General features: G+C 51.6%; 1 protein-coding gene across 13 annotated transcripts in view; it reads left to right on the top strand.

Moving 5' to 3' along the window:
- parp9 (poly(ADP-ribose) polymerase family member 9) overlaps positions 1-12,818 on the top strand; it is a 126,173-nt gene that overhangs the window by 81,164 nt on the left and 32,191 nt on the right. For 11 of the 13 annotated variants that reach the window (XM_038789804.1, XM_038789805.1, XM_038789798.1 and 8 more), the window contains one exon: positions 7,597-8,169. The exons of 1 other annotated variant lie outside the window; for it this stretch is intronic. In XM_038789804.1, coding sequence (XP_038645732.1) covers positions 7,597-8,169 — 573 coding nt within the window. The remainder of the gene's footprint in view (positions 1-7,596; positions 8,170-12,818) is intronic. One more of the 13 variants, XM_038789803.1, reaches the window with a different exon arrangement.

Here is a 12,818-nt window from a genome sequence, read left to right on the forward strand (position 1 = left end):
GCCCCCCTCCCCCCCACAGGGATCCCCTAAATAGAAACCTCCACAAGAACCCCTAACTACCAGAGCCCCCCAGAGGCTCCCTAACCAAACACCCCGACCAAAACCCCTAACTAAAGAGTCCTCCACAGAAACGCCCAAACTAAAGGGACTGGGGCACAGATAGGTGCTTCTGTGAATTTGAAAGAGACTCCAGGATGGTATGTTGCCTCCCTGGTGCCAGTGTCAAGGATGTCTCTGAACGAACATAGGACATCCTGAAGGGGGAGAGTCAACAGCCAGAGGTCGTAGTACACATAGGTTCTAATGACATAGGCAGGAAGTGTGATGAAGTCCTGCAGAAGGAGTTCGGGGAGTGAGGCAGTAAGTAAAAAGCAGGACCTCTTGACGCAACCATCAATTCACTCGGAGACACGAGTTGAAGTAAATTGTAGCTTTAATCGACTGACAACTGAGCCTGCCTGCGACTAGCTGAACTGAAGGCAGGCTCGCAAGACCGCAGCACTTTATACTTCCAGCTGGGGCGGAGCCAAGGGTGGAGCCCTGTACATGCTCCTCATCTCGCCCTGTGGGCAGAGCCGCGCAACGACTCACAGATGGAGCCCACAGGGACACAGTGATATACAGTGTGGATTTATATGTTATACATTCACCACATTCACCCCTTGTTAAAAAAATCAAGTCCGGCAGGGGTGACGGGTCTATAAGTTCAGTCGGTCCGGTGCTCGAATCGTGCATTGGGACCGACGGAGCACTGGAGTTGTAGCCGCTTCGGATGGCTGTGGACAGATGTTCAGTGCGAATCCGGGGGTGGTTCTTCCAGAGCTTTGTTCCTGTGGACCTGTGTGTCGGGTGAAAGGGGGCGCAGGAAGCCTGTTTGCAGTTGGCGGTGAGATTTGCGAAGAGTGGAGGGGGGTCAATTTTTAACGTTGCTAAACTGCATACAGTGAGAGGGGGGAGGGGTCTGCCGAAGCTGAGTGTTAGGCTCCTGAGGTTACACTGGAAATCCAGTCCGAGGAGGAGGGGGGCGCAGAGGTCTGGGAGTACATACAGTTGGAAGTTGGTGTAGTTGGCACCCTGCTTTGCAATAGTGCGCCCTTGTATCTGAACGGAGTGCGACCCCAAGGCGAGGGAGATAGTTTGCTGTGTCGGAAATATCGGAAGCGAGCAGCACCTTACCAGATCTGGGTGAACGAAGCTCTTGGTGCTCCCGGAGTCGAAGAGGCACGGTGTCTTGTATCCATTGATTTGGATGGACAACATGGAACTTTTGAGGTTTATTAGCCGCGACTGGTCCAAAGTGACTGCACTGAGCTGTGGGTAGTCGGTGACGTGGTCAGCGGCCCCGTGATGACTGTCCGCAGAGGTCGTAGTCGTCGAGTGGCATATCGGATGATGGCCAAGATGGCGGCCCCCGTTGATCGCAAGTGGCGGGCGGCAAGGAAGATAGCGCCCAAGATGGCGGCCCCCATGAATCGCACATGGCCGGCCACGTGGGGGAGGATTGCCAAGATGGCGGCCCCCTTGAGTCGCACATGTTGTGCGGAGGTGGCGGAGGCAGACACGCTGCCACATTGCGGGGTCTGCGGGCCTGTGAGTTGGAGGGGCGAGTTCTGGTTAGCGTTCGAGTTGGAATTTTTAGTTTTAGCCAGGCAGACCTTCGCAAAGTGCCCTTTCCGCCCGCAGCTGCTGCAGGTCGCGTTGCGGGCCGGGCAGTGCTGCCGGGAGTGTTGGGGCTGGCCGCAAAAGTGGCACGATAGCCCTCCGTGGTGGGCGGGTGGCCACGCGGTGCAGGCCTGAGGCAGTCTCTGGTCGGGGGTCCACGATGGGGTTGCGTGATCGGCCGGGAACGAGTTTAAACTTTGGAAACCGTGTCTTCCAGGTTCTGGGCCCCTTTTTCGAGGAGACGCTGATGCACATAATTGGACCGGATCCCAGCAACATACAAATCTCGGACGGCGAGTTCCATGTGCTGGGAGGCTGTCACGGCCTGGAAGTTACATTCTCGTGCTAGAGCTTTAAGGTCGCGCAGGTAGTCTTCTAGCGACTCTGCAAGGCGCTGGCGGCGGGTTATAAAGATGTGCCGCGCGTAAACTTCATTCACGTGCCGCACGTACAGGCGGTCAAGTATCGCGAGGGCTTCGGTGTAAGAGTCAGTACCATCAAGTTGAGTTGAAATACGATAGCTCACCCGTGCGTGGAGAAGACGGAGTTTCTGTTCTCCTGTAACAGAGGAGGTAGTCAACGCAGCCAGGTAGGCCTTGAAGCGCCGAAGCCAATGCAAAAATATTTCCTTCGCTTCTATGGCCTGTGGATCGAGTTCCAGTCGATCAGGTTTGAGGGCTGATTCCATGGTAGTTGATGCGACCATCAATTCACTCAGAGACACGAGTTAAAGTAAACTGTGGCTTTAATCAACTTACAACTGAGCCTGCCTGCGACTAGCTGAACTGAAGGCAGGCTCGCAAGACTGCAGCACTTTATACTTCCAGCTGGGGACGGAGCCAAGGGCGGAGCCCTGTACATGCTTCTCATCTCCCCTTGTGGGCAGAGCCGCGCAACGGCTCACAGATGGAGCCCACAGGGACATAGTGATATACAGTGTGGATTTATATGTTATACATTCACCACACCTCTATTTGGATTTGTTTATTGTCACATGTACCGAGGCTGCAAGCAGCTCAAACAGATCATTTAGTACATGAAAATTAAAAAGAATATACATAATAGGGCAACACAAGGTACACAATGTTAATACATAGATACTAGCATTGGGTGAAGCATTCAGGAGTGTAGTATTAATCAGGTCAGTACATCAGAGGGTAGATTAGGAGTCTGGTAATAATGGGAAAGAAACTGTTTTTGTATCTGTTCGTGTGTGTTCTCAGACTTTTGTATCTTCTGCCCGATGGAAGAAATTGGAAGAGTGAGTAAGCCGGGTGGGAGGGGTCTTTGATTGTGCTGTCCGCTTTCCAAAGACAATGGGAGGTGTAGGTGGAGTCAATGGATGGGAGGCAGGTTCATGTGATGGACCGGGCTGTGTTCACGATTCTCTGAAGTTTCTTGCGGCCTTGGGCTGTGCATTTGCCATACCAGGCTGTGATGCAGCCAGAGAGAATGCTTTCTATGGTACATCTGTAAAAGTTGATAAGAGTCAGTGTAGAGATGCCAAATTTCCTTAGTTTCCTGAGGAAGTATAGGCGCTGTTGTGTTTTCTTGGTGGTAGCATCGACGTGCATGGACCAGGACAGATTTTTGGTGATGTGCACTCCTAGGAATTTGAAGCTGCTAACCACTGGAGTGGTGAGCGCTGGCTGAACCATGGTCCCCGAGCCATGCCCACCCCCAACATCCGTTCATTCTCTTCCCCCCCCCCCCCAACCCCTACCACCACGGTGGCCCCTCTGTGGCCAGCCCAGACCAGCGCACCCCTCACATCCTTCTGACACCCTCATACCCATTTCGCTGCTGAATGTAGACACAAAAATAGTTGGCCAAAATACTAGCCAAGCAACTGGAGCACTGCGTACCAGAGTGGTGCTAGAAGACCAGGTAGGCTTTGTTAAAGATAGACAGCTTAATATCGAACATCAAATGCCTGCTGAACATGACAATGACCCCACCCATGGACAGAACACCATAGGTGATCGTCTCCCTGGCCGCAGAAAAGGCCTTTGACAGAGTCAAATGGAAGTACCTCATTGAGGTACTGGAACGGTTCGGGTTTTGAACAGTCCCTGTACAACACTCCCATGGCGAGCATGTAGACAAAAATCACCAGCTCTAAGTATTTCCAGCTGCACAGAGGCACAGGGAGGGATGTCCTTCGTCCCCGCTGCTGTTCGCCCGAGCGATGGAGCCACTAGCGATCGCCCTCAGAGCAGCTAACAATTGGAAGGAGATCCAGAGAGGAGACTGAGAGCACAGAGTCTCACTATGTCATGGACCCACAAAACAACATGGAGGGAATCATGGTGTTCTTGAAAGAGTTTGGAGCCTTCTCGGGCTACAAACACAACTTGAGCAAAAGTGAGATCTTCCCGGTGAACCTGCAAGGGGAAGGGGCAGAGATGGAGGGAATGCCATTTAAACAGGCCCAAAACAAATTCCGCTACCTGGGGATCCAATGGTCCATGACTGGACAGGAGTCCACAAGTGGAACCTGACCAGCCTGGTGGAGGAAGTTAAAAAAGACCAGCAGAGGTGGGCACACTCCCACTCTCCCTGGTGGAGTGGGTGCAGATGATCGAGAAGAACTACCCAGGTACCTCTTCCTGTTCTGATCAATACCGATCTACATCCCCAAGGCCTTTTTCAACTCAGTGGAAAAAGTGGTCATGGTATTTGTGTGTGGGTGGGGTTAGGGAAGAACCCAAGGATCTCCAAAAATCCTACAAAGAACAAGAAGCATCGGGGGCCTAGCCCTCCACAACCTGCATTATTAACACTAGGCAGCAACAGCAGAAAGAGTAAAGGGATGGATAAAGGGATCGGAGGCGTACTACTGGGCCGCCACAGCCGAGAGGGTGAGGGGATGGATATAAGAACCGAACATGGAATGGGTGAGGCTGGAGTCCTCCTGCAAGGGAACAACCATTTGAGCCCTCGCCACGACAGCACTCCCCCCCCCCCCCACCCCCAATAAAAGTACACATCCAGCCCAGTGGTCGTAGTCACACTGAAGACATGGAACCAAGTGAGGCAGTATCTTGGTCTAACCAAGACGTCCTCCATCTGCGATAACCATAATTTCCGGCCAGCCATGCTTGACGCCACCCTTAAAAAATGGAGGCAGGACGGGGGGACACTAGCAGTTAGGGACCTCTACATAGGGGGACAGACTTGCAACCTTGGATGAGCTGACTGAAGCCTTGGACCTGCCGACAGGACAAGAGCTCAGGCACCTCCAAATTAAACATTTTCTCCACAAGGAGACGGCAAAGTACCCCAGGGCCCCGAGAGACACTCTACTGGAGTAACTAATTAACACCGACAGTAAGGAGGGGTGGAACTGTGGGAACATATACTGCTGGACAGGGCAAGACTATCACTGGATGAAGCTAGAAGGAATTGGGAGGACGAATTGACGATGGAAGTGGGTTGGGGACTCTGGGGCGAAGCACTGAGTAGGGCCAACTCACCTCCTCATACAGTTGAAAGTGGTGCACAGAGCCCACCTCATTAGAACCTGAATGAGCAGGTTCTTCCTGGAGGTGGAAGATAAATGCGAAAGGGTCCAGAGAGGGCCGGCCAACCACGTCCACATGTCTGGGCCTGTCCCAGACTTGTCGGATTTTGGACAGCCTTCTTCGAGGAGATGTCCAAAGTTGTGGGGGTGAGAATGGAGCCGTGCCCTAGAGTGACAGTCTTTGGGGTATCCGACCAGCCAGATCTTCATATGGGGAAAAGGGCCGAAGCCCTGGCTTTTCTTCCCTAATCGCACAGCGGAGAATCCTGCTCGACTGACGATCAGTAGCACCACCCACAGCTACAGACTGGCTGGAAGACCTGTTGGAATTGCTCTACCTGGAGAAGATCAAGTGCACCATTCGAGGGTCGGATGAGGGCTTCCACAAAACGTGGGGGCAATTCATCAGCCTATTCCAAGACCTGTTTGAGGCCAACAGCGATTAGGAAGGGTGTGGGGGATGAGAGGGAGGAAGGCATGCACAAGAGAAAGGGACGGGGGGGGGGGGGGGGGGGGGGGGGAGGGGGAGGGGGGGGGGGGGGAAGGGGAGGGAAGGGAACCCAAGGCAAGCACAAAATGAAGCACGGGGACAAAGGGAGGATGGGGGAGGGCCATGCAGGTCCTCCGCCCAAGAATAAAAACTAAAAGCCCCAGCAGAAAGAAGCAGATCACAATACGGGGCACTCAGGCAGCTGGAAACACTAAGAGGGAAACTAAATTACCAATGAGGGAAGGGGAGTGGAGTGGTGGAGGGACCTCATGTCACTGTTGTAAATAAGACACAAACTTGTTTGTAAATACCAGATACACATGAGCTGTTACTCTGCAGAAATTGGAAAAAAACCAATAAAGATATTTTTTTTTAATGGGTAAGAACGAAGGAGGGGTCCTGCACGAGGACATCCCTCTGGGCCCTGGCCATGCCAGCACTCCCAGCTCCAGCGACTAAGCACTCAACAAGCCCAGTGGTGATAGCTAAGACAGTACTTCGGCCTAACCAAAATTTCCATCAAGGTCCCCATCTGTAACAACCACAGGTTTGCACCAGCCAAATAGGACCCCACCTTCAAAAGGTGGAGACAGGATGGGGGACACTGACAGGGACTTCTAGACAGACGACAGCCTAATAACATAGAGTAACTGACAGAGAAGTTCCAACTGACCGGGGGAAACAAATTAAAATACATGCAAATTAAAAACTTCCTACGTCAGGTAACAAAGATATACCCACAGGCGCCGCAACAATCACTATTAGAGGACCTATTGGATGCTGGCAACCTAGGGAGGAGAAACTGCAGCGTCCTATATAGGCAACTACTAGGAAAGGCACGGTCTCCACTGGATGAGACAAGATAAGAATAGGAGCAAGACCTATGGTTTGAAATTAGGTGGGGACTCTGGAGCGAAGCACTGCACAGGGTCAACTTCACCTCCATTTGCGCAAGGCAAAGCCTAATGCAGCTGAAAGTGGTACACAGAGCACACCTCACCAGAACCCAAATGATCAGGTTCTTCCCAGAGGTGGAGGACAAATGTGATCGGTGCCAGGGGGGCCTTACCGACCACGCCTACATGGTCTGGTCATGCCCCAGACTTATCGAGTGTTAGACAAACTTCTCTGAGGCGATGTCCAAGGTTGTGGGGATGAGGATGGAGCCATGCCCAAAAGTTGCAGTCTTCAGGGTATCAGAACAGCCAGAACTCTTTATGGGGAAGAGGACAGTGCCCTAGCCTTTGCCTTCCTAATTTCCTGCCAAAGAATCCTGCTGAGCTGGCGATTGGCAACACCATCCAAAGCTGTGGACTGGCTGAACTATCGGATTTTCTCCAAATGGAGAAAATCAATTTCACCATCCGGGTTTGGAAGAGGGCTTCCACAAGACGTGGAGGCCATTCACCAACCTGTTCAAAGACCTGTTTGTAGCCAGCAGCCAATAAGCCAGGGGGAGGGGGGATCCACAGAAGAACCACAGACGCAAACAGGAAGAGAGAGGGGGGAGTAAGAGGGAGAGGGGGGGTAAATAAGGAGTGAGGGAGGTACCAACAAGGCACAGAACCAAATCAGACCCCACATGAACAACCTCACATGAAGCAGCGTATGCAGCACTACACTACGCCAGCAGGTCCAGGTTTGATGTCCAAGAAACAAAGAAGACACGCTGACTTTGCAAGAAGGGGAGGGGGATCCGGAAGAAAGGGGGAGTTGGTATTAGGAGGCCAAGTTAAAGCTGGGCACTTGTATAAAAATGTGAATTGTAACCGATGTATATAGTTTCTGTGTATGTTCACTTTCATCTTTGTTTTTCATGAAAAGAAAAACCCTAATAAAAACATTTTTAAAAAATAGAAAATTTCAAATTCAAGCACTCCAACATCAAACATCCTGCTTTTTTAATGATATTTTCTATTAGTCCATGTAGATGCCATGACTTTCAGTCTTGAAGAGGAGGAAAGAACAGAGATACTCATCAAAGTTTGTGGTAAAGATTATTCCTTCCTGGAATGTGCTCAGTTTTGGATCAATGATTTCATTTTAACATCTCAAGAACAGCTCATCATAGAAAATAAAAGCATCAATTACTTTACAGTAGCTGAAAATGAAGTCATAATGGACCTTCAAACAAAGAACCAAATAAAAATGCACAAGATAGTGAATGAAATCGGGACATTTATTGAACTAGGTGGACCTCATTTTCAGATATTGGAAGTAGCACTTCATATAGAAAGCTTACTTTGTGACTTGCAGGAGGAAATGGTACAGGCACTCGAAGCCGAACATCTGCAATTCCTTGTACAATGGGTCTACATACGTGAGGGTGAGAGATATCGATATGGTCCCACTGAAAGCCTCACTTTAGAGAAGGCATTCCTGAACAAGACAGTGTTTGCGAGCTTTGAAGTGGATGGTACTCAGCACGCAATATGTTTAGACCGATTTATGGCATTGAATGATCAGCGGGAAGAATTTAAAGTTGAAAGACTCCGTGAGTAAAATGTTTCAGATTTGTTCCACAACTATTGTTTAATAAGTTTCATTATTTCACGATCAGAACTCCAATATCTCGGCTCTGTTCACGCACGGACCTGCCTCAATATCCCCCTACTCTACTCTACCCTTGCCACCCCCCCCCCCCCCCCCCCACCCCCCGCTGATGCTTACTCCTCTGCGAAGAATGGCTGCCATCTTCGGGCGAACCCTAGTAGCGAACCTCTCAAGGCGAACTTGACTTTCTCTAGGCCAAGAAAGCTCGCCATGTCCGATAGCCATACCTCAGCCCTCGGGGGCTTTGAGTCTCTCCATGCTAACAGTATTTGTCACCGGGCTACCAGGGAAGCAAAGACCAGAACATCGGCCTCTCTCTCTTCCTGGACTCCCGGGTCCTCCGAAACCCCAAAGAATGCCACCTCCGGGCTCATTACCACCCCAGTTTTCAACACCCAGGATATGACATCTGCAAATCCCTGCCAATACCCCCTGAGTTTAGGGCACAACCAGAACATGTGTACATGGTCAGCCGGCCCTCCGGCGCATCTAGCACTTGTCATCCAGCCCGAAGAATCTGCTCATCCGGGCCACCGTCATGTGGGCCCGGTGCACGACCTTAAACTTGATCAGGCTGAGCCTGGGCGCATATCATAGATCATACAATTTACAGTGCAGAAGGAGGCCATTCGGCCCATTGAGTCTGCACCGGCTCTTGGAAAGAGCACCCTTCTCAAGTTCAACACCTCCACCCAATAACCCAGTAACCCCACCCAACATGAAGGGCAATTTTGGACACAAAGGGCAATTTATCATGGCCAATCCACCTAACCTGCACATCTTTGGACTGAGGAAACCGGAGCACCCAGAGGAAACCCACACACACACGGGGAGGATGTGCAGACTAGCGGTCGTGTTTACTCTGCTCAGGGATTCTGCCTAAATACCGTCCTCCAGCTCCCCCCCTGAGCTCCTCCTCCCACTTAAGCTTCAGGTCCTCGGTCTGCGTATCCTCAGCTCTCATTAGCTCCTTGTAGACGTCTGAAAATCTACCCTCTCCCACCTCTCCCCTAGAAGCTACCCTGTCCTGCCTCCCCATCGGCGGGAGACATGGGAAGGACGGCACCAGTCTGCGTACAAAATCCCTCACCTGCAAGTATCTAAAGTCGTTCCCTCTCGCCAGCCCAAGCTTCTCCTCCAGCGCCCTCATGCTCGGAAAGCTCCCTTCCAGGAAAGCTCCCTTCCCCCATCCTCACAATCCCCGCCCTCCTCCACAGTCGATACCCCCCGTCCATGTTCTCCGGGGCAAATCGGTGATTACCGCAGATTGGGGTCCACACCGATGCTCTTACCTCCCCTACATGCCTCCTCCACTGGCCCCAGATCCGAAGAGCCACCACCACTATCGGGCTGGTGGAGGACTGTGCCGGCGAAAGCGGCAGAGGCACCGTGACCAGGGCTGCTAAGCTAGTGCCCCTGCCCGAAGCAGCCTCCATCCGCTCCCAAACCGACCCCGCACCCACCATCCATTTCCTTATCATCGCTATGTTGGCCGCCCAGTAATAGTTGTTGAAGTTCAGCAACTCCAGCCCCCCTTCTCCTCTGCTCCATTCAAGCATCGCCGTCCCTGCCCATACAAATCCCAGAATAATTTTATTCAGCCTCTTAAAGAAGGACCGTGGGATAAAGATGGGGAGACACTGAAAAACAAACAAGAACCGCGGGAGAATCGTCATCTTAACAGTCTGCACCCGCCCTGACAGTGGGAGCGCATCCCACCTCTGGACCTCCTCCCTCACTCGTTCCTCCAGTCGGGACAGGTTGAGCTTATGAAACCTGCCCCAGTCCCGTGTCACCTGAATCTCCAAATATCGGAAACTCCCCCCCACCAGCCTGAACGGCAACCCCGTCAGCCTGCTCTCCTGCCCCTCTCCTGAATTACAAACAACTCGCTCTCAGCCCTTTCCAGCCCCTAAAAGCTCTCAGTGCAATTGCCAGCATCTCTATGGCCAGCGCAAACAGCAGTGGGGAGAGAGGGCAACCCTGTCTTGTCCCACGGTGCAGTCTAAAGTAGTCCAATGACATCCTGTTCATCCTTACACTCGCCTCCGGGGCCTGATACAATAGCCCAGGGGTGGGCAAACTTTTCCGTGCAAGGGCCGCATTCAGAAATTCACAATTCACAAAGGGCCGCATAGTATATTAAGCAAAATAATTACTTCACCCGGTTATGATTGTGGGCGCCTCATATAGAACATAGAACAGTACAGCACAGAACAGGCCCTTCGGCCCTCGACGTTGTGCCAAGCAATGATCACCCTACTCAAGTCAACGTATCCACCCTATACCAGTAAGTAACCCAACAGCCCCCCCACCCATTAACCGCTAAAAAAAATTAAAAAAAAAAAAAAAAAAAAATTTTTTTTAATTTTTTTTTTTTTTTTTTTTTTAATGACTTGGTGGGCCGCAGAAATACCTTTGGCGGGCCGCATGCGGCCCGCGGGCCGTAGTTTGCCCACCCCTGCAATAGCCTAACCCAGTTGATGAACCCCGCCCCAAACCTGAACCGTCCTAGTACCTCCCACAGATAATCCCACTCGACCCGGTCAAAAGCCTTTTCAGCATCCATGGCTACCACTATCTCTATCTCCCTACTCTCCGGGGGCATCATAACCACGTTGAGCAGTCTTCTTGTGTTGGCCACCAGCTGCCTCCCCTTTACAAACCCGGTTTGGTCCTCACACAATTACATCCGGTACACAGTCCTCAATTCTGGCCGCCAAAATCTTGGCCAGAAACGTGGCGTCTACGTTGATCAAGGAGATCGGCCTGTATGACCCACAGGCCTCCGGTTCCTTATCCTGTTTCAGAATGAGCGAGATGGTGGCCTGCGACATCGTCGGGGGTAAACTCCCTCTGTTTCTTGCCTCGTTAAAGACACTGACCAACACCGGCCCCACTATCCCGGCAAATGTTTTGTAAAACTCCACCGGATACCCGTCCAGTCCCGGGGCTTTACCCGACTGCATGGCCTTCAGGCCCCCCCAATACCTCTTCGATCCTGACCAAGCCCCCCCAGTCCGTCCACCAACCCCCTCCCCACTCTTGGGATGGTCAGTCCGTCCAGGAATCGCCTCATCCTCTATCTCCTTCTGCTCCTCTATTCTTGCTGGCAGCTTTGGGGCATGTAATAAACCCCCAACATTGTGATTGTCTCCTTCCTGTTCCTGAGCTCTACCCAGATTGCCTCATTGCATGAGCCCGCCGTGGTGTCCTCCCACAGTACGGCTATAATATTCTCCTTAACCAGTAATGCTTCTCCCCCACCCCTTTTACATCTCCATCTATCTCTCCTGAAGCGTAGAGATCCTCTAATGTTCATTACACAATTTGATTACAATCCTGGGAACCAGGCTCAATGACTACCGTCCGGTGACCCTGACATCAATCGTAATGAAGTGCTTCGAGAGGTTGGTCATGAAGCACATCAACACCATACTTCCAGAATGCCTAGATCAACTGCATTCACATACCACCGCAACTGGTCCACAGCTGCCACCATCTCCCTGGCCCTACACTCATCCCTAGAGCATGTCAACCACAAGGACTCCTTCATCAGACTCATATTTATTCATTACAGCTCTGCCTTCAACACCATAATCCCAGCCAAACTCCTATCAAAGCTCCAAAACCTAGGACTTGGCTCCTCCATCTGCAACTGGATCCTCGACCTTCTGTTCCTGCCATTGCCAATGGGGTTTCCCGTTGAATCAACCCCTCACCACTGGTAAACCAGTGCACTCCGGCGGGACCGGCCAGAAATGTCCAGCCAATATCTCAGTAAAAGTCAGCTAGTGTTATCATAACTTTCTTGCTTTTTTACTCTATGGGCATGATTTAGTTGCCTCGCCGCACCCGACTTGGTGTTAAATCACGCGAGAGGCCTCTTGCGAGATTTGCAACGCTTGAAACGTCTTGCGAGATTTAATGAAGTCTGGCGAGACGTCATGATCTGGATCTCTCCCTGACTGGGCGAGATGCAGTTCTGCATATTTAAATGAGCCACTCGGCTACAAAACGGAACAGCCACATTTTGTCTGCAGCCTCAGCACCTTCTCCCTTACTTTGCCGTCCCCCACCATGGCCACTTGCCCTCGCTCTGCCATCTCAGCCGGGCAGTCCAGAGCTGCTGCAGCAGTAGGTAGTCCAGGTGTACCCTTGACAGCGTGGACATTAGAGCATTTCTTTCTCTGGAGTTCTGTAGGCTATGGTTTCAAGTCCCATTGCAGAGAGTTCAGCAGGTTGGCTTGCAGTATTGAGAGAATGCTACACCGACTGCAGTGCATAAAGTGGCCTGCCAGCATATTTTCCACATTATAGCAGTGACGACACTTGAAAAAGCGGTGAGGCACTCTGGATTGTCCTGAAGTCATGAAAGGCGCTAAATAAATATTTATTTATTGGGCGTGATTCTCCGTTGGCCGACGCCAAAATCAAGAAAGGCGATTGGGAGGAGGATCTGTTCCGACGCCGAAATCGCGGCAGGTAGCTATTTGACTCCAAGTTGCAATGCTCCAGCACCTCGACAGCGGCGTCAATGGGTTCCAGAGTGCATCTACAGTAGACACCATTTGCATATCATTAGCCGGC

The sequence above is a fragment of the Scyliorhinus canicula genome, chromosome 2, assembly GCF_902713615.1.
Source record: "Scyliorhinus canicula chromosome 2, sScyCan1.1, whole genome shotgun sequence".
NCBI classification, from domain to species: domain Eukaryota; kingdom Metazoa; phylum Chordata; class Chondrichthyes; order Carcharhiniformes; family Scyliorhinidae; genus Scyliorhinus; species Scyliorhinus canicula.